Source organism: Chrysochloris asiatica, unplaced genomic scaffold (assembly GCF_000296735.1).
Source record: "Chrysochloris asiatica unplaced genomic scaffold, ChrAsi1.0 scaffold00049, whole genome shotgun sequence".
Classification (NCBI taxonomy): domain Eukaryota; kingdom Metazoa; phylum Chordata; class Mammalia; order Afrosoricida; family Chrysochloridae; genus Chrysochloris; species Chrysochloris asiatica.
Window position 1 is genome coordinate 15,380,940 of NW_006408567.1, and position 20,126 is coordinate 15,401,065.

General features: G+C 42.5%; 1 protein-coding gene across 1 annotated transcript in view; it reads left to right on the forward strand.

Moving 5' to 3' along the window:
• The window catches only part of DOPEY2 (dopey family member 2), a 170,156-nt gene that overhangs the window by 60,203 nt on the left and 89,827 nt on the right, over positions 1–20,126 (forward strand). Inside the window, exons 4-8 of the mRNA XM_006862564.1 lie at positions 1,363–1,552; positions 9,709–9,807; positions 10,568–10,691; positions 13,021–13,130; positions 14,058–14,172. Coding sequence (XP_006862626.1) covers positions 1,363–1,552; positions 9,709–9,807; positions 10,568–10,691; positions 13,021–13,130; positions 14,058–14,172 — 638 coding nt within the window. The remainder of the gene's footprint in view (positions 1–1,362; positions 1,553–9,708; positions 9,808–10,567; positions 10,692–13,020; positions 13,131–14,057; positions 14,173–20,126) is intronic.

Below are 20,126 nucleotides of genomic sequence, written 5' to 3' on the forward strand. Positions count from 1 at the left end.
CAGAGTGTCTAAGGTCAGATATCAAATGTGCTCTAGCTGGAGCTATCTTTATGATTACTGAGTGTCTTAAACCAGTCATGTCAGCTTGCTTTCTATCCCCATGCAACAGATGTTTATTGTTGTACCAGTTTATGCCTGGAATTCTTGTTTATTTTTATCGTGGTAAACATGTTTATTGTTGTCAGGCCTAGGAGTCAGTTCCAACTCATAGCCAACCCATATAGGGTTCCTGACAATTTTTAAATCTTTGTGGTTGTTGATAAATGCCATCGAGTTGTTTCCAACTCATAGCTGACCCTGTATAGGGTTCCCGAGGATTTTTAAATCTTCGTGGTTATTGTTGATAAATACCATTGAGTCGGTTCTGACTCATAGCGACCCTGTACAGGATTTCCAAGGAGTGGCTGATGAGCTTGAACTAACCTTATGGTTCCAACTGATCTTGCAGTCCAGTGCATTAACCTACAGCACCACATCGGAAAGCCTCATCTTTCTCCCACATAGCAGCTTGAGGGCTCGAACCTCAGATTTTATGGTTCACTGTCTAGTACTTATCTTACAGAGCCACTGCGCTCCCCATGGTAAATAAATATGCAGCAAATCCGTTGCCACTCCAGCAACGTGTGCAACTCTATGACATCAGTTGTGTTCGTCATATTGTATAACCATCACCACCATCCTTTTCCAACGTTCCCATCACCCTCAACAGAAGCCCAGTGTCCCCTAACCAGCCAGTCCCCTCCTGCCCTCCCTTCTGCCCACCCCTGGTAATTTGGCCTCTATGTACATGCCTGTCCTAGAAATTTCATATAGTGGGAAAATACAGTACGAGAGGGCTTCATAAAATGTGTGGGAATATGAAATTGAAAGGTAATGGGATTCTTCTACAAACTTTTTGAAGCCCCCTTGTATCCATCTGTTTCTCGTTGACTGACTTAACATCACCTTTTCAAGGTTCATCCATGCTGTAGCCATGTGTGCCTCTTTATTCTTGTGACAAGATAATGATTCCTTGTTGTCTTGTCTAACACGGTGACTGCTTGTCCCTTTGTGGAATGGATGCAGCCTCTGTGAGCACCTCCATGTGTCCATGGCCAGCCCAAGGGGATGGCGGAACTGCCTGCTTGTGACCCCACTGCTCCTAATCTCCCCCCTGGTGATGTTTGTTTTAGCAGCAGTTGCAGTGTGACCACCAGCAGGTAGACAAGAGCGCGAGGGCAAGAGACGGCAGCAGCTCAGAACATTCTCTGTGGCCAGGGAGAATGAGCTGGAATTGTGGGCAGTGTTCATGGAACCATGTTACAGGGGAGACGGGCAGGCCACAGGGATGAGCCCTCAGTTCTCTTTCTCTCTCTTGAACAGAACCGATGCTTTGCTACTGAGGCTGTCTCTGGTGGTGGGCAGGGAGGTGTTCTACACTGCTCTTTGGGGAAGCGCCCTGGCCAGCCCAACGGTGCGCCTCCCTGCCTCACTCTTTGTCGTGGGCCACATCAACCGCCACACACCTGGCAAGGAGCAGACGTTCATGCTGGGGACTGATTACCAACTGACGGTAGGTCTGGGTGTGAGTCCCTGATGTAGACTGTCCCCGAGGCCACAGGGAACTACAGGCATTCAGGGTTCCAAGTGCATCGTGAGGAGCTGGGCAGGACCGGGAAGCAGCGCTCTTGTTACACAATAAGAGCTGTCGGGGACCATGTTCGGTTCATGAGGAGGAGATACCTGACGGCGATAAATATATAGCAAGAATACACAGAAGGAGACAGAGAGAGACAATGAGGCACCCCAAAGCCAGGGTGGATACATCACTGGTGGGCAGGCTTGGGACTACAGGCATCGTGGCCTCTGCAGGCAGCAACTCACTGCCCTGCAATCTTTACCGCATGCCCTCCATCTTGTATTGCACTGCAATCTTTACTGCATGCCTTCCAACCCGTAATGCACACCTGGGGAGGCCTGGGCCTCTGCTTTATTTAGGGGAGGAGCTTCACACCAAGCTGGGAGGGACTTAGGCAAGGTACAGCTAACATCAGTACTTTTCCAGACATTCAGGTAACTTTACATCATACTTCGCTGGTTCGAATCCCAGGCCCACAACTTGGTTTCTCAGGCTCAATTAACATATCTATAGCCCCTGAGGTCAGTTGGGGGAAGGTGAGAGGTAAGGATAAAAGCTTGGGCGGAGTCCTGCTGCTTCAGCTTCCTGAGCCAGGTCTGCAGGAGGACTCGACACCCCAGGTGAATTGGCTGCACCTGGAAAAGGATTAGGGAGGATGGGTTCTTTGTCTATAGAACAAAGAACAGAGAAGTAGCTAAGATATTTTTAGTTAATCCTTTGGAGAAAGGCTTGACCTTGCAACCTTTACAGTCTGGGCTTTAGGAAAATATCACATTTATCTGTGGATTATCAAAGGCTCTGTGTATTAATTTAATACATGTAACTGAATATTAAGATGAAAAACAATTTGCCATTATCTGCCAGTGGCCTCATTTGTTACACTCGGGCCTATAGGGCCTCGAACCTCTGACCAGTCTTACACGGTCTGCAACAAAGAGCAAGATTTTTTTTTTCATTTTCTTTACTTTTTTATTGTGGATTGAGTGAAAGCTTACAGGGCCGATCATCAGTTTTAACATTTAACAAATCATACAACTGTTTCATCACAATGATTACAATCCCCACCATGTACCATCCGTTAGCAGTGTTTCTATTCACTTTAGGTCTTTTTTTTTAAAAAACAAAAAAACTCAGGCATATATAATAATTTACACCACCAAAGGACACATTCTGCAAGTCTGCCTCTTGGACACTAACTCTTAGTCCCTCGCTTCCTATGAATCTAGAGTCCTCAGCCACTCCCCATCTCCTTGTCCCCATCTGTCTCCATCTCTGGTGTCACTGCTTCTCTGCATAAGGTTTGCATTCCACTTGTGCTCTTCTCCCTTGATGATCGTAAGGGCCTCTGTTTCTAGACTGTAAGATTAACTACTCCCACGTTTTTGATACAAAACTTCTGCCTTTACAATTGTGACAGTCACAATTAGTCATGATAACAATTACTTACTATTGAATTATAAGAATCTTATCCCCATGTCTTTTAACCAGACCCTTCTAGACAAGATTAAAACTATTCAGTGGGGACTCTTTCTTCCCTCACACACTCTTAAACTAAACTCCCTCTTTAAACCTTATAAGCCAGTCACTTCGTGCCTTTATCGCCCCCTCGTTTTAGGTAGCCAATATCTTAAGTTGCCCATCCCTATCTACCCTGTGTACAGAGAAGATAGCATTGATACTTGATGTAAAGACTCTTTCCCTCTCTGTTGGTATTTAAAGTTACTACCTCCATGAATATAGGTCAGGTTCATCAAATTGTAGCAATTTACCCTTGTTTCCTTTATCAAAAATTGTTGTTGTTGTTGTTGTTTATTATTATTATTTTCTGTAATCGTGTTCTGATTATCAAGCCATCGAGGCTAGATCAAATGGGTACTATCTGCAAGTTTGGGTGTTCTTGTGCATCTCCCTTCACTTCATATCAGCTGGATGCTTCACTCTCAGCTCTAGCCCTCTGTGGCTATGTCCTTGTCCATGGGCTCAGGTGTCGAGATTTTTTTTTTTATATATATATATATACTTAATTTTTTTTCAGAGCAGTTTTAGGTTTAAAGAAAATTGTGCATCAAGTACTGAGTTCCCATTCGTCTGGCCCCCAATTCCATCCCCCTACACACAGTGTTATTAACATCTTGCATTAATGTGGTACAATTTGTTACAACTGAAAAACAAATTACAAATGAGTTCCATTCCTACATCTGTCTTTAAGTTGAATTTGTGCATAAATTGGAACAGTTAAGATGTTGGTTGTATCTAATGTCAGTCAAATGTTTGTAATAGTATATATCAGACAAACAAACCTAGTTCCATCGAGTCGATTCTGATTCACTGAGACCCAGTAGGACAGACAGAGTAAAACTCTCCCATAGGATTTCCAAGACTGGAAATCATCTGTCTTCCACAGAGCAGCTGGTAGGTTTGAACTGCCAATCTTGCAGTTAGTAGCCAGAGCCCCACCAGCACTCTTATTTGGTATATCGTGCACTCTTTAAGGAGCTCCAGTAGTGTAGTGATTACAAGTCGAGCTGCTAATTTCAAGGTCAGCAGTTCAAAACTACCAGCTGTTCCATGGAAGAAAGATGAGGCTTTCTGCTCCTGTGAAGATTTACCGCCTCGGAAACGCTGTACAGGGTTGCTGTGAGTCGGAACCACCACCATCACCAGTGTGATTTTTATGCATAAAAAAAATAAAGAAACCCTTTCAGGTATACTAAAGCATCTCTAATATAATAATAATCATTACCATCAAGGATTTATTTTACTTGGATTCACAATTAATGCCCATGGAAGCAGCAGTCAAGACATCAAATAACATATTGCATTGGGCAAATCTACAAAAGGCCCTTTAAAATAAAAAACAGCAAAGATGTCATTTTGAGGACTAGGATGTTCCTGATCCAAACCATGATATTTTCAATTGTCTCATACACATGCAAAAGCTGAACAGTTAATAAGGAAGACTGAAGAATGAATGCCTTTTTGGCTTGTGGTGTTGACGAAGAATATTGATTATACCGTGTACAGCCAGAGGAATGAACTCGTCTGTCTTTGGAAGTACAGCCAGAATGAGCCTTAGCAGCTAGGATACTGAGACTTGGTCTCTTGTACTTTGGACATGTTATCAGGAAGGACCAGTCCCTGGAGAAGGACCTCATGCGTGGTAAAGTAGAGAGTCAGTGAAAAAGAGGAAGAGCCTCAAGGAGATGGACTAACACAGTGGCTGCAACAGCAGGCTTCAACATATCTCAACAATTGTGAGGATGGTGCAGGACCAGACAGTGTTTCGTTCCGGTGTACAGAGAGTCCCTTTGAGTTGGACCAACTTGATGGCACCTAACAATACCAACAACAACAATAATGTTTTAATATATGGTGCAAAACAGCACCTGTTTGCTATTGCAAACCATTTTACATACCTTGAAGTTTTAACATAGGTTTTATGAAGGCTAGTTTGTAACTACAAGTTGTATATAAGTTGAACAGATATTCATAACCTGTGTATTGTTAGCTAAAGTTCATAGTTAACATTTAGGTTCACTCTTTGTTTCGTACAAACCTTTGTTTTCTGACTAATGCAAAATGTCATGAAGAATCATTTTGTTGTTGTTGTTAAGTGCCATTGAGTTGATTCTGACCCATAGTAACCCTGTATAGGGTTTCCAAGGAGCAGCTGGTGAGCTTGAACCACCGACCTTGCAGTTCAAACGACTGCCCTAAAAATGCCTGTGCTCCAGCTGTTCATCGCTTCCCTTTCCCCCTGGACTCCTGGCAGCTGCTGATCTGTTTACTGTCTCAATAGTTTGCTTTTTCCAAAATGTCATATACTTGAAATCATACAGTAACCTTTGCAAGCTGGTTTCTTTCCGTTGTTACTGTTAGGAGCCGATTCTGATTCATAGCGACCCTATACACAACAAAATGAAACACTGCCCAGTCCTGCACCATCATCACAATTGTTGTTACGCTTGAGCCCTTTGCTACTGTCATTGTGTCAGTCCGTCTCCTTGGGGGTCTTCCTCATGTTTGCTGACTTCCCACTTTACCTAGCATGATGTCCTTTTCCAGGGACTGGTACCTTTTGACAATATGTCCAAAGTATAAGATATGAAGTGTCATCATCCTGGCTTCCAAGAAGCATTCTGGTTGTATTTCTTCCAACACAGATTTTTTTTTTTTTTTTTTTTCTGGCAGTCCATGGTACTTTTAAGACATTCTTCTCCAACACCATAACACCAAATGCAGAAATTCTTCTAAGATCTTCCTTATTCACTGTCCAACTTTCACATGCATATGAGACTATCAAAAATACTATGGCTTTCAGTTAGCAGCATGCATTTAAGGTTCCTCCATGTCTTTTTGTGACTTGGTAACTCATTTCCTTTCATTATTGAATTAATATTCCATCCTCTGTGTTTATTCATCCGTTCACCTACTGAAGGTCATCTTTGTTGCTTGCGATTCTTGTCAATTATGAATAAAGCTGCTGTAAAATTCACATGCAGTTAGTGAATTTGGTAGATACTTTGCATGACTTTTTTTTTTTTTTAACTTGTGATTTGAGTGAAAGTTTACAGAGCAGATCACTTTTCCATTCAGCAGTTTATACACATTTTGTTTTGTGACATTGATTATAGTCCTCACAATGTAACAGCTTTTTTTTTTTTTCTCACTTCCTCCATGTGTTTAGCATTACCCTTCTTCCTTCTTTGCTATTCCTTCCTGTCTTCTGACCTTTACCCCCTGGCAAATGCTGCCCTTTGGCTCTCATATGGTTGTTTGTTCTAAGGAGTGTGTGCCTCCACAGTGTTCTTGTGCACCTGTGGGGCCTGTTGTTTGCCTGAAAGTTGAGATCAGTTCCAGGCTTGAAGGGTGTTCAGGGGCCATAGTCTCCTCAGGGGTTCCACCAGTGTCTGTCAGACCAGTAAGCTGGTCTTTTTTGTGATTTTGAGTTTTGTTCCACATTTTTCTCTTTCTTTGGAAGGTTACTTCCAAAGCCTTCCATTGTGATCCCTTTCAGAGTGGTCAGTAGTAGTAACTAGGCACCATCTAGTTCTTCTAGTCTCAGGCCCGTTGAGGTGCATGTAGACCACTAGTACTTTGGACTAACTGTTTTCATGCCATCTTTGATTTTCTTACTCTTCTTTGCTATGGACAGAGACCAATAACCAATAGTTGCATCTTAGACAACAGCTTACATACTTTTAAGATCCCAGTTTCTATTCACCAAGGTAGGATGTAGAGTCTTTGTGGACTATGTGATGCCAGTTGACCCTGAAGGTCCCCCAGGACTGTGGTCCTGAGCCCCCAGGTCCAGCAACTCATTCCCTCAAGGTGTTTTGTGGTTATATCTTGCAAGTTCACCTAACTTTGCTCCCTGTGTGCTCTGTTATTTACATGTATGATAGGAGCTCTGGTAGTGTAGTTGTTACAAATCGGGCTGCTAATCTCACAGTCAGCAATTCAAAACTGCCAGCTGATCTGTGAGAGAAAGATGAGGCTTTCTGCTCCCATAAAGATTTACAGCCTTGTAAACCCTATGCAGGGTCTCTATGAGTCAGAACAGACTCCACGGCACATAGCAACAACAACATTGACAGTACTTACAAATGCACCTGTTCAGGTGACTTTTTAACACAAGCGTTAGAACTCATGTTTCAAGTAAACGTATTATTGTGAATTGAGTGAAGGTTTATAGACTAGACATGATCACCAGTACAATTTATTATTATTATTATTATTATTATTGTGTTCTTCCCTTCCCTGTTTCACACAAACTTCCATCTCCCAGCCTCTGTCCTGTGATCACCTCTTGCTCCTCCTTTGGCTCTCTCAAACCAAAACTGCCAGGGTTTTGTCGGAGACTCCACAGAAGTCCATCTTCAGGCCCTCAGTCAGGGACTGCTCTTGCCCCAGTGACATCCCTTCTAGTTCTCTTTTCCCTCAAGTGGGCCTTTTAAATTCTTCGTGACCTGCTGTGTATTGCCACCTAGTGGTGAGCCCGCACTTCAACTTTGAAGTGTTTAAATTGAACTACATGAGAAAGCCCTGGTTTTGAAAGCCAGCTCTGCAACTTGGTGTTCATTCCTTACCCCTCTGAGCCTGCTTCTCTGTAAAGTAGGGATTGTGGGCTTGCTGCCACATAGATTCTTGGAGATAAAAGGAAAACATTTGTGAGAACACTAAACACAGTGCTTGGCACATAAGTGACCCTCATAAAGAGGTTCCATCTCTCCTGTTCTCAGCTTCTCTGCTACTCTGTTTTCAGTGCCTTGCTTCAGTTTCCCATGTCTTGATTCTCAATCAGAACGTAATTTTATAACTTATCCACCATTTCTTCCTCAGCCTATCCAACTCTTATCCATTGGTAAGAAATTTGCTTTTCTAAAGCATGTTGTTGCTGTTGTTAAGTGCCGTCGAGTTGGGTCCAATCCATAGTGAACCTGTATAGGGTTTCTGAGTATTGGCGGGTGGGCTTGAACTACAAACAGTTATCAGTCCAATACTTACCCTATAGTGCCACACCAAGACTCTAAGTAGCAGCTTGAGAGCCCCTTATAGGATATGAGTTCAGGTTACAGGGACCAGGTATTTCTCTTACAGATAAAATGCCGCTTTTCCTGGTACACTGAGCAGTGTTTATTACTACCATGTGGGGTAAAGGTGTAGAAGGGGAACATTTCAGATGCTACAGGTAGTATTGGTGGTAACAGAATGTTGTTGCTGTTAAGTGCCATCGTGTTTCTTCCAACACCTAGGGACCTTATAGACAGATTCTGAGGAGCTTATGGTTAACAGTCCAGTGTTTACCCTGTAGTGTCACACTAGGACTCATTTGGGATTATAGGATTTGACCCTCTGATGCAAACCGCTCCAATCCTTAAGGAAACAAGTGATCCCCCAACTCCGTAGCACCCAGAGCTAGAGCCCACCTGTACATCTTTCCTACTTGGAAGAAGACTCATTAACAACCTGCGATATGCAGGTGATACAGCCTTGCTTGCTGAAAGTGAAGAGGACTTAAAGCATTTACTGATGAAGATCCAAGAGCACAGCCTTTGGTATGGATTACATCTCAATGTAAAGAAAACAAAAATCCTCACCACTGGACCAATAAACAACATTCTTATCAGTGGAGAAAAGATTGAAGTTGTCAAGAACTTCATTCTTCTTGGATCAACTATCAACACTCACGGAAGCAGCAGTCAAGAAATCAAACAATATATTGCATTAGGCAAATCTGCTGCACAAAACCTTTTGAAAGTGTTGAAGAGCAAAGATGTCAGCTTAAGGATTAAGGTGTGCCTGACCCAAGCCATGGTATTTTCAATAACTTCATATGCATGTGAAAGCTGGACAGTAAATAAGGAAGATGGTAGAAGAATTGATGCCTTTGAGTTATGGTGTTGGAGGAGAATACTGAAAGTGCCATGGACTGCCAAAAGAACCAATACATCTGTTTTGGAAGAAGTGCAACCAGAGTGCTCCTTGGAGGCCAGGATGGCCAAACTTTGTGTCTCATACTTCAGACATATTGTCAGGAGGGACCAGTCACTGAAGAAGGATATCATGTTTGGTATGGAGGGTCAGAGAAAAAGAAGACCCCTAATGAGATGGATTAGCCAAGTGGCAGCATCATTGGGCTCGAGTGTGGCAACAATTGTGAGGCGGCCCAGGCCTGGGCAGTGTTTCGTTCTGTTGAGTATAGGGTCACTATGAGTCAGTACCAACTCAATGGCATCTCACAACAACTTCTCTTCCAGATGGTTTAACACAGTGATTCCAGGATTCACAGGAAAAGTTACTTTCATTTTTATGACTGTAAAGAGTGGCATGCATAAATGTTGATAAATGACTTTCTAATAAAGAGTCGTGGTTAAAGCACTTGGCTGTGAACCAAACATTTGGCTCAACTACTTTGTGCATCAGTCTGCTTCCACACAGATTTACCGCCTTGGAAGTGCAATGGGGAAGTTCTCTTCTGCCCTACAAGATCTCTGTGGATGGGAATCAGCTGGACAGCAGTGGGCTTGGTTTGGTTTTGTCTTTGTAATGAAATAATGAGGTGTTACGTGCCGTTTCATCACTTACAGGTAAAGTCTTTATGTGCATCACTGTTAGACTCAAACGTTCTGGTGCAGAGAAATAATTTGGAGATTGTCCTGTTCTTCTTCCCATTTTATACCTGCCTGGTAAGTGGTCTCTGTTCTTCTGGGTACATCACTGGTGTTTCCTGAGGATGTGGGGTGGCAGTGGTCTCTCTCCAGCAGTTTTGTCTTGAGAGAAAAGCTCAGCCAGTTAGCAACTGCTGTTTGCTTTCGGCAGATTAAAGTCTGTGAACGTGGCATTTCCATAGCGAATGTTGAATAGCTTCTTTCCTGCCACAATATGTGAGGGACCAACTCCTTTTGAGAGCTGCCTTTGTGAGGTGGAGCTTGGTAGACTCTCAAGGAAAGGCTATCTGGTCACTGGGTAGCACAAGTGATTTGCTCCCAGATACTAAGCAAAAGGTTTGCTATTCAAACCCACCCACTTGTGACCTGTGTTAAGAAAGGCCTGGTGATCTGCTTTGCAAAGATTTGTTGTTGTTGTTGTGTGCTGTCAAGTCAATTCTCACTCACAACGACCCTGTAGGACAGAGTAGAACTGCCCCCATAGGGCGCCCAGGGCTCTGATCTTTACAAAAGCAGGCGGCTTCATCTTTATCTCATAGGGTTCAGCTGCCCCTTTCATTTGGCAGCCGAGCGCTTAACCACTGTGCCACCAGTGTTCCTTCCTATAAAGTTTCCAGTCCAGAGAAAGCCTGTAAAGCAGTTCTACTCTGTAACACATGGGCTCGCCATGAGTTGGCATTGATTCAACAGCAGTAGATTTGGTTTTTGCCTCATGTCAGAAAGCCAGTAATAAACCTTACAGCATCTGCATTAAAACTCTTGTCTGTCCTTTTCTTAGGATCCTGATGAGAGAGCCATTCCTCTGCTCAGATCTGACATCATCCATGTTCTGTCATCCGCCACCCAGACCCTCCTGAGGAGAGAAATGTCTTTAAACAGAAGACTCTATGCGTGGCTACTAGGTACTGAGGGGTATGCAGTAATTTAGTCCAAGTCAATGAAACCTTTTAGTACTGACCTTTGGAATAAGTAATCTATCTTGGTGATCGATTTCTAAATTGTGAGATATGGAAAGGTAGCATGCTGAGTGAGCAGAGCACCTGTCTGTTGAGTTTTGTTGACTATGGTGTTGGCTACTTTACAGCTATAAAAATAAGGAAACTAATAAATGGGATTTTTTAAATACCACTTGAATTCATTTTAAGAAGCTTGAAATACCATAAAAATTACAGTCTAAACTTTATCAGGTAGAAATGTGTTACTGTGAAGATGGTTCATGGGATAAGCCAGGGTGTGTGTGAGAGAGAACCCCACAAACACTGGAATATGTGTAAAGAGGAGAAGATTTTGGATAAAGAGAATGACATGTGGGGGAGATATATGGGTAGCTGGGTAAGTGAGAGAATCCCTGAGCTAGTGTTTCTGTGTGAGCGCATGCTTTTGTGGACAGCCTGTCAGTTTGTTAGAAGGCTTCACAGAGACAGGGTCCTGAGGATCACAGGGCTTAGAGGGTAGTGGGTATCCCCAGGTAGTACAAATGGTTAACACTCTCTCCTGTAACTAGAAGGTTGGTAGTTAAAGTCTACCCTGAGACGCCTTGGAAGAAAGACCTGTCAATCTAGTTATGAAGAACTTGTCCTTGAAAACCCTGTGGAGCACAGTTCTATTCTGACACATGTGGGGTCAGCATGAATTGGAGTGATTGGCCACTGATTAACTGTTGTTGTTGTTGTGAAGTGCCATGATTCTGTGAGTTGTACACCTGGATTGCTAGTTAAAGAGTAGTAAAAGGCACCGATAAGCATTTTATCAATTCCCATACTCATGTACCTAAGGAAAGCTAACTTACAAACAATTGAAAGCACTTCACAGAGTTTTCTTAATCATCAACACAGAAATATTATGTCACCACATCAGGAAGCCTCTTAATCTTTTCTTTCTGCTTTCCCCACCCTATACAACTTTGAGGAGTATTACCTGGGTGCTTACCAAAGATTTTTAGAAGAATATCCAAAGGCTCTATCAACAGGCTGAATTTGTCAAAGGCATAGCTCTGTGCCTAGTGGGAATATTTGTTCTTGTTAAGTGCAGTCGAGTCAGTTCCAGTCCATAGCAACCCTGTATAGAGTTTCCAAGGAGCCGTTGGTGAGCTTGAACCACCCACTTTGTGGTTCAGACCAACTTTGCAGTCCAGTGCATTAACCCACAGCGCCACACCAGGTCTCCAGTGGGAATAGATATGCTCTGTATAGAAAGTACAAGAGGGCTTCTAAATTTCCATGGAAAAATTCCAGTATCTTTTAGTTCCCTTTTTCCGTGACCTTTCTGAAGCCCCCATCTGACTCATTCAGTTGTCCCCAGGAGCCCCAGAGTCTTTGCCTGTACCATTTGGATGCTAATCCTTCCCCCAAGGACCTCACAGTCAGCTAAGGTCCGAAATCAAGGCTAACCTGAGAGAATGCCTTGATTTTAGGGGCCGCTGAGTCAACAGTGACTAATAGCAACCCCATGTGTATCAGAGCCGGACTGTGCTCCATAGGGTTTCCAGTGGCTCCTTATTTGGAAATAGCTCACCAGGCCTTTCTTCCCCTTCAGGACTTCTGATTTCACAGTCCTGTGTAAACAAACGGTGGTTTGTCACGTATTATTCTCATTCATCTCCATACCTGTAATCGTGTCACCTGTAATCATGGGTGATGCAGATGATTAAGCACTCAACTACAAGCTGATAGAAAGATTGGTGGTTGAAACCTACATAGAAGCTCCTTAGGAGACAAGTCTGGCGATCTGTTTTTGAGAGGTCACAGCCTTAAAAACCCTATGGAGCAGTTCCAGTCTGTACCATGGGGATACCGTGAGTCAGAATCAACTTGATGGCAAATGACAACAACCACGACTGTAATTGTAAAAGAAAATTAGAGAAGAAGCCTCTTGGAACACATTAACTTCATGCCTGTTGAGATGGGATTCTGACACCCCACTCTCAGAATTCGTCTCAGTGAAGAGAAATATGTGACTTGGTCTTTATGAGCCTGGTTTTGGTTTCCTATGGAAATAATTGACTTTTCTAGAAATGTATATCAGAACATGAGACTTTATCACAATACAATGTACTTTAAAATTACAGCTGTCTTGTTGTAGGATAAGCACTGGACTGAGAGCCATAGGATGGACGTTCAAATCCTCCAGTGGCTCCTCAGAAACTCTATACAGGGGCTATATGAGTTGGAATTGACTCGACGGCACTTAACAGCAACAACACTGCAGTTCATGGTATTTGTTTTCTTACAGGTTCAGATATTAAAGGAAACACTGTGGTGCCGGAATCAGATATCTCAAATTCTTATGAAGACCAGTCATCTTACTTTTTTGAAAAGTACTCCAAGGATCTGTTAGTTGAGGTAAAGAAATGCTTCTGGAAACTCAGCTCCAGCCAGAGCATCCTTTTGTGTGTGTGTGTGGTGAGAATATAGTCTATAAAACATCCACCAGTTCAATAATTTCCACTTGTAAACTTCAGTGGCACTGATTCAAATCTTCATAATATTCAACCATTGCCACTGTCCTTTTGCAAGTTATTCCATCATTAACATAAAATCATTGCCCTTAAGCAAAGAGTTTTCCGTTTTCCCTCCTTACCACCTCTGGTAACTGGCTTTTCTCATGTGAGGCCACTTCTTGTGTGTCCTTTTATAATAGACTTACTCCCCCCAGCATGTTTTCAAGGTTCACCCATATGGTAGCTTGCTTCAGGACTCCGTTTCTGTTGATGACTGACTATGGAATAGCCTACTTGGAACCCCTATACAGGGTCGCTATGGGTCGGAACCGACTCGATGGCACTTAACAACAACAACTGTGTTTGCACATTCATCTGTTGATGGACGTTTTAGTTGTTTCCACACTTTGGTTATTGTGGACAGTGCCGTAATGAGCATCGGAGCATAGGTCTCTGTTTGCATTCCTGCTGTTACTTCTCTTGGGTCGATACCTAGGGTTGGGATTGCTGGCTCATACGGCAGTTCTGTGTTCAACATTTTGAGGCAATGCCAAACTGTTCTTCACAGTGTCTGCTGCATTCTGCCTTCTCACCAACAGAGGGTACTGGTTCTCCAGGGGGTGTTTGGTCATGGGATGTCAGGGAGTTCTTAGGTGGACCTCAGAGATGTTGCATGTGCCACAGGACATGAGGTAGAGAGCTGCAGCATGCTGGTTGTCTGCTGTTGGCTGGTTTTCTTTTTATCACAGTGTGTTTAACTTACAGCACCTATTAATGTCATGCTTTACTCTGGTCCTAACATTCGAATATGTGACTTTTTAAACAATAGGGCCTGGTTGAAATATTGCACCAGAACTTCTCAGGTGTTGATGTGGAGGAACGCCATCAGGCTTACCTAAAACCTTTCCGTATCCTGGTCAGCCTGCTGGACAAGCCGGAAATAGGTAATACTAGAAATGGTGTGGAGTTCTTGGGGGGTGCAGACAGATAACACACTTGACTGCTAACCAGAAGGTTGGTGGTTCGAGTCCACCCCAAGGCAGCTTAGAGAAGAAAACCTGGCCATCTACTTCTGAAAACTCAGTCATTGAAAACCCCATAGAGTACAGTGCAGTTCTACTCCGACACAGAAGGGGGTGGGGGTGTCAAGAGTCAGAATCAGCTTGACAGTTCTGAGTTTTTAGAAATGATTCAGTGCTACTTCATGGCCCAGAAAGCAGCAGCGTTGTTGAAGGTGACCCTCATGTTTCAAATACAGACATTTTCAAAAATAAGTCACTAATACTCAGAGTTAAAATGTTATTTAGTCTTTGGGATTTGAGTGTGGTTCAGTTATTGTATGGGGGCCACTGAGTGGTCTTGCTCCAATAAGCTGAATATTTTGGTTAGGAAAATGCCTTTGAGCCCCTATGCGTGTTTCATAGAACACATGCAGTATTGTTCCTGTAGAACACATGCAGTATTTACTTTTCAGAATGTTTCTTTAATCCTTGAACTTAGATTTTATTTTCAAATAAATAGATAAGGCACCCTCCTCTGTCTCTGCCTGTGTCCCTGGGCACTCTCCTTCTGCCATCTGGGCCTTGGTCTTCTGTGAAATGAAGGGATTGTACTAAGTTCTGGGCCCCACTTAACCATGGTCCCATAGCATCAGTGAGAAAGGTGGTCCTCTCGCCTTCACTTTTCTACAAACCCAACTGTGCTACACCACCCATGTGCTATGACAGCTTGACAGGAAGTGCCTTGAGTACCACAGTGGGGGAAGCCCCTCCCATACTCCCCACCTGGATTGCCAACTCATTACTGCCCAGGCTGTGCCCACAGACAGATGTATGCTTGTGATTTTCAAAGAACCGAAGAGCCGAGGGCATTAATGAGGTGACTGTGCAACCTAAAGGTAAGACCGTTCATGTGCTCAGACAGCTGTCGAGCGTCTGTTGCGCAGCAGGCACAGTGATGGATGTGTGGTTAGGTGTAGTCAAGTCGGTTCCCACTTACAGTAGCACTCCATAGAGTTTCTGAGGCTGGTAATCGTTGCAGGAGCAGAAAGCCCCGTCTTTCTCCTGTGGGTGTTAACTGCCGACCTTCTGATTAGCAGTCCAGTGCATATCTTACAGCACCAGTATACAGGGATAAGAAGATTCCTTGTCAAGTAAACTGAAGAAAGACTTAAGTCCTGGTGTGGTTTCACTGTTTTAATATTAATGATTGTTAATATTAATATTAATAATAACTAATATTTTTGTGTTCAGTAATTTTTTGCCAAACAATTTGTATGTGTTTGTAATGCCATCCTCCAACATCTCTGAGGTGGGGGTCTCTTGTTATAACCATTTTTACAGACAGACTAAATTTGAGCAAGGGTCAACCCAGGTCAACCCATTTGTCTGAGGTCTCGGGAGCTGCGATGAAATTTGATTTGTTTGATTCTGGAGCTTTAATAAACTCTGTTCAGCATGATATTCTGCTGCTTACCTGGGTATACTCAGACCACATCATAGATGCTTACTCACATAACAATGATGAGTTTAAAAAAAAACAAAAGCTATAAAAATATATACAGTGAAGTATAAGCCTGTGAGACCCGGAACTCAACAGGACCACCTTGTTTTGCCAAATGTCACAAGTCTGCCACTTTTGACAGAGTGTAATCGTTACACTTTTATTTCACTGTTATTTCACTTTCTGTTACTAGAAGATGTTTTTGTTTTCCTTCTCTGGCAGGTTTCTGCCATACACAATTTCCAGCTTTCATAGGTGTCTGGAACATTTGCCATTTCCTCTCCTTTTCCATGTATAGCTTGGTGATGTTAAGGGCATTCATCATGTTCAGTCATCACCCCTCTCCATTTCCAATCTTCCATTGCATTGAGAGAAACTCAGTGCCCTCCCGCCAAGTAATGACTCCCCTTTCTTTCTCCCTCCTATACCCCTCGGTAACTATTCATAAGCTTTGATCTTATTTGTCTTTTTCATATAATGGGATCATACTTTGGAATGTTATCCGGAGGGACCAGTCCCTGAATAAGGACAACATGCTAAGTAAAGTGGAGGATCAGTAAAAAAGAGGAAGTCTGTCTCCCAATGAGATGGGTTGACACCATAGTGGCAGTGATAGGCTCAAGTGTAACAATCATGAGGGCCAGGCAGTGTTTCATTCCGCTGCGCAGAGGGTTGCTGTGAGTCACAGCAACTCCACGGCACCTAACAACATAGTATCTTGCATTGTTGTTGTGTGCAGTGGGTTCGGTTCCGACTCATAGCGACCCTGTACAGGGTTTCCGAGGCTGTAAATCTGTACGGGAGCAGAAAGCCTCATCTTTTTCCTGCAGAACAGCTGGTAGTTTCGAACTACTGACCTTGTGGTTCACAGCCCGATTCATAACCACTACGCTGTAGTTTTATCTCTCACCCTCCTCTTCCTTCCTGCTTCAGCCAATCAGCTGTGACTCACGTAGATTTTTTTTCTCCTGGTGTGGTGTGACTATCTCTGCGGAATCATAATTTAGTCTAAAAGTGAAACCAGTTATACAGATGTTTTGAGAACTTGCTGTATAACTTGGAGAAGAACTGGTCAATAAGGAAAATAAGACTCAGCACAATGGAGATACATATTTAATGTCCAGGCTAGGCATCTGGGAGAAAGCCAGGTCAGATGTTACTGCTAGCTTGGATTTTCCAAAAGGACTGAGTGGCCAGTCTCTGCCCAAACATTTTGTTAACTGCCCTCACGTCAGCCACCATGGAACAAAATACCACTTGGTCCTGTGCCATCCCTCGATCAGTTGCCAGTCAGACCATTGTGGTCCACTGGGTTTTCATCAGCTGGTTTTCAGGAGAACTCCAGGCCTTTCTTCCTAATCCATCTTAGTCAGGAAAGAATCCACTGAAGCCTCCACTGACGGACGGATGGCAGCTGCGCATAAGGGACATTGTCCAGGAATCGATCTTGGCTTTCCCGCATGGAATGCAAGCACTCCATCTGGGAAAAGACACATCCATGTTTTTGTGTAAATAACAGGCAGCCTCTGCTCCCATGTTGTTTTCATAAGTGTGCTATCCCCCAAGTTTTGTGTGGGGGCACATTATTTACATGGGTGTGTTATTTACAGAAGAAATAAGGTCCTTGGAGAAAAAGAGTCATTTTCCAGAAACTCTGAGCTAGAAGGACAATCACTCAGTCTTGTCCACTCATCCACTTGTCCACATGTGCTACTTCTTCATTTTCTCCCTAAATTAGGTAAAACTGCTTTCATTTGTAAAAAGCTTTTGGAATGGCAGCTAGGTGCAGTGAAGTTTGCCGTCAGCCATACCACAGAATACCAGGCAAAGCAGATACAGGGCAGAGCTCCAAAACTTAGAACCACAGAGCTAGGAATACTTTAAAAAGTTTGAAGGCTTATAGCTAGTGGAACTTGAAGCTGAAGTAAGAAATTGTATACTTTTGAATCTGCTGGGCTCAGAGGCCCGGAGCCGACTTCTTGGACAAGTCCAGGGGAACAGAAACACCATAGAAAAATGTTGAGGGAACTTTGGAGCAAAGGAGGACAATACAATTTGTCAGTTTTCCTTTGTTCTGATTTTTTTTTTGTTTTTTTTTGGTATCTGGTCATTGCCCCCCCTCCCCTACTGTTTGCACATCTCCATTCTAGTGACTAGAGGGGGAGCCTGAGCAAGTGGGCACCCTCCACCCTCACCACTGGTGGATTCTTCTGCCACGCATGTGCACAGATATTCAACCAAGAGCAGGCTGTGAACTTTTTTTTTCTAATATGGGAAAGGCCAGGACAGGGCTGTAGAGAGGGAAAGAGAGTTTAAAAACAAAACAGACCAAAAATTAAATGAAAGCCTAAGGTATAGTGTAACAACCAACAGTCGCATCTTGAAATCTCTCAGGCAGCTGTGAAAGCAAGAAGCTGAAAGAGGACATTAAACTCATACTCATATTAGGCTTCAGATTTTATTTTTCCTTCTTTCCTCCTCTCCCTTTTCTGTGATTATAGACTGCAGTATTCAGTCTAGTTTTGTTTTGCTGTTGTTGTTGTTTGGATTTTTGTTTTTATTCTTGCTGGTGCTGTTTTGCTGTTTTATGCTCCCATTCTACCTTTGGGGGACTCTTTCTCTTCTTATATTACCCAAGAAGAGACAGCAACTGCTGCCATATAGTCAAGCTACAATCACACTCTATAAACACTGAAACCCAGACAAGAACCAATATCAACTGCCATAAACCAGGGAGGCAGACAGCATCTGTGAAAGTTATTCTGAGTTACTCTAAAGTTAAGCAATAAGAAGAGTGAAAAGGAAAGCCCACATCCTGATCACATCTACCTGGAAGTAATCAGAAATAATAAAAAAAATGCCAGAAGACATAATTAAGTATTAAGGCCACAGATAAACACTAAGCATGTCCAAGATGCAAAAACAGATGACCATATCAGCACATGTCCAGAAACAAGATAAAATGTCTGAGACAAATGACCTAGAGGTAGACCTGGACTCCATTCTGGAAGGAGGGCAGGCCTTGGAAATACCTGAGAAGGAATTCAGAAAAATGATTATAAAATGTTTCAAAACACTTTACAATGGAGTTGAGAAAAATAAGGAAGAAGTCAGGAAAGCACTACAGGAACAATCAAATAAGATAGATACAGCATTGGAAACAATTCAAAACCTACAGAAAGACGTCAAAATGATTAATAATAGAATATCAGAAATAGACAATACTCTGAAAAGGCAAAGGAGTAGAAGAGATAGAAGGTAGAAACAGTGAGCTGGAAGACAAATCTCTTAATACCACTAAGAAAGAAGAGCAAACAGAAAAAAGTATTAAAATATCTGAGGAAGGTCTAACATTCATGTTGGACAACATGAAGAGGAATAACTTAAGAATTATCGGCATTCCAGAACAAGAAGAATCACACAAGTCCACAGAGGAGATAGTTGAAGAACTGCTAGAAGAAAATCTCTTTAACATCCTGAAAATTGAAAAGATAAACATTCAAGAAGCTCCACGAACCCCAGGAAGAAAAAACCCAAAAAAAAAATCACCATGACATACCATAATCAAGCTCTTCAAAATCAAAGATAAGGACACAATCCTGAAAGCAGCTAGGGAAAACAGAAGTGTTACATACAAAAACAAGCAAGTCAGATTAAGCTTGGATCTCTCAGCAGAAACTATGCAAGCAAGAAGCAATGGGGAGACATAGATAAAAACCTGAAAGAAAAAAATTGCTAACCAAGAATCCTTTATCCAGCAAAGCTATCAATCAAATACCACAGTGTAATCAAAACATTCCAGGATAAACAGAAGCTAAGGGATTTTGCCAAGCCAATCCTGTGCTACAAAATATCCTAAAGGGAGTTCTGTGGACTGAGAACCAACAAGAATAGACAAGAACCAGAGATTGACATACATGGCAGCACCTCCCAGAATTAAATCAACAGAAGAAATAGTCGATAACAGAACAAAGCTATTAAGAACAAACTCAGAAAATCTGGGAGGGAGGTCTATGATCAAAACAATTACAATATAAAAGAAGGTAAACATACAGGAACAGAGACCCAGATGGAGAGAAGGTCAGATAGATTATAAGATAAAATAGACTACACTAAAAGAAAGAGAAAAGTTAATGGACTATAAGGCAACTTCAAAGAAAATTAACACTTCACAACATACCAAGAAAATGAAATTCCAAGTTGAACATGGAAACATTAAAACTATGAGGAATCTCACAAGAAAGAACACAAAAAGCATGAACTCAACAAAGGAAAACACAAAGAACAAAGAAAGCAGCAAGCTAACAAAAAAAACGATAAACAATGGCAGCAGTTAATCCATATCTATCGATAATTACACTGAATGTAAATGGATTAAATGCACCTGTTAAGAGAC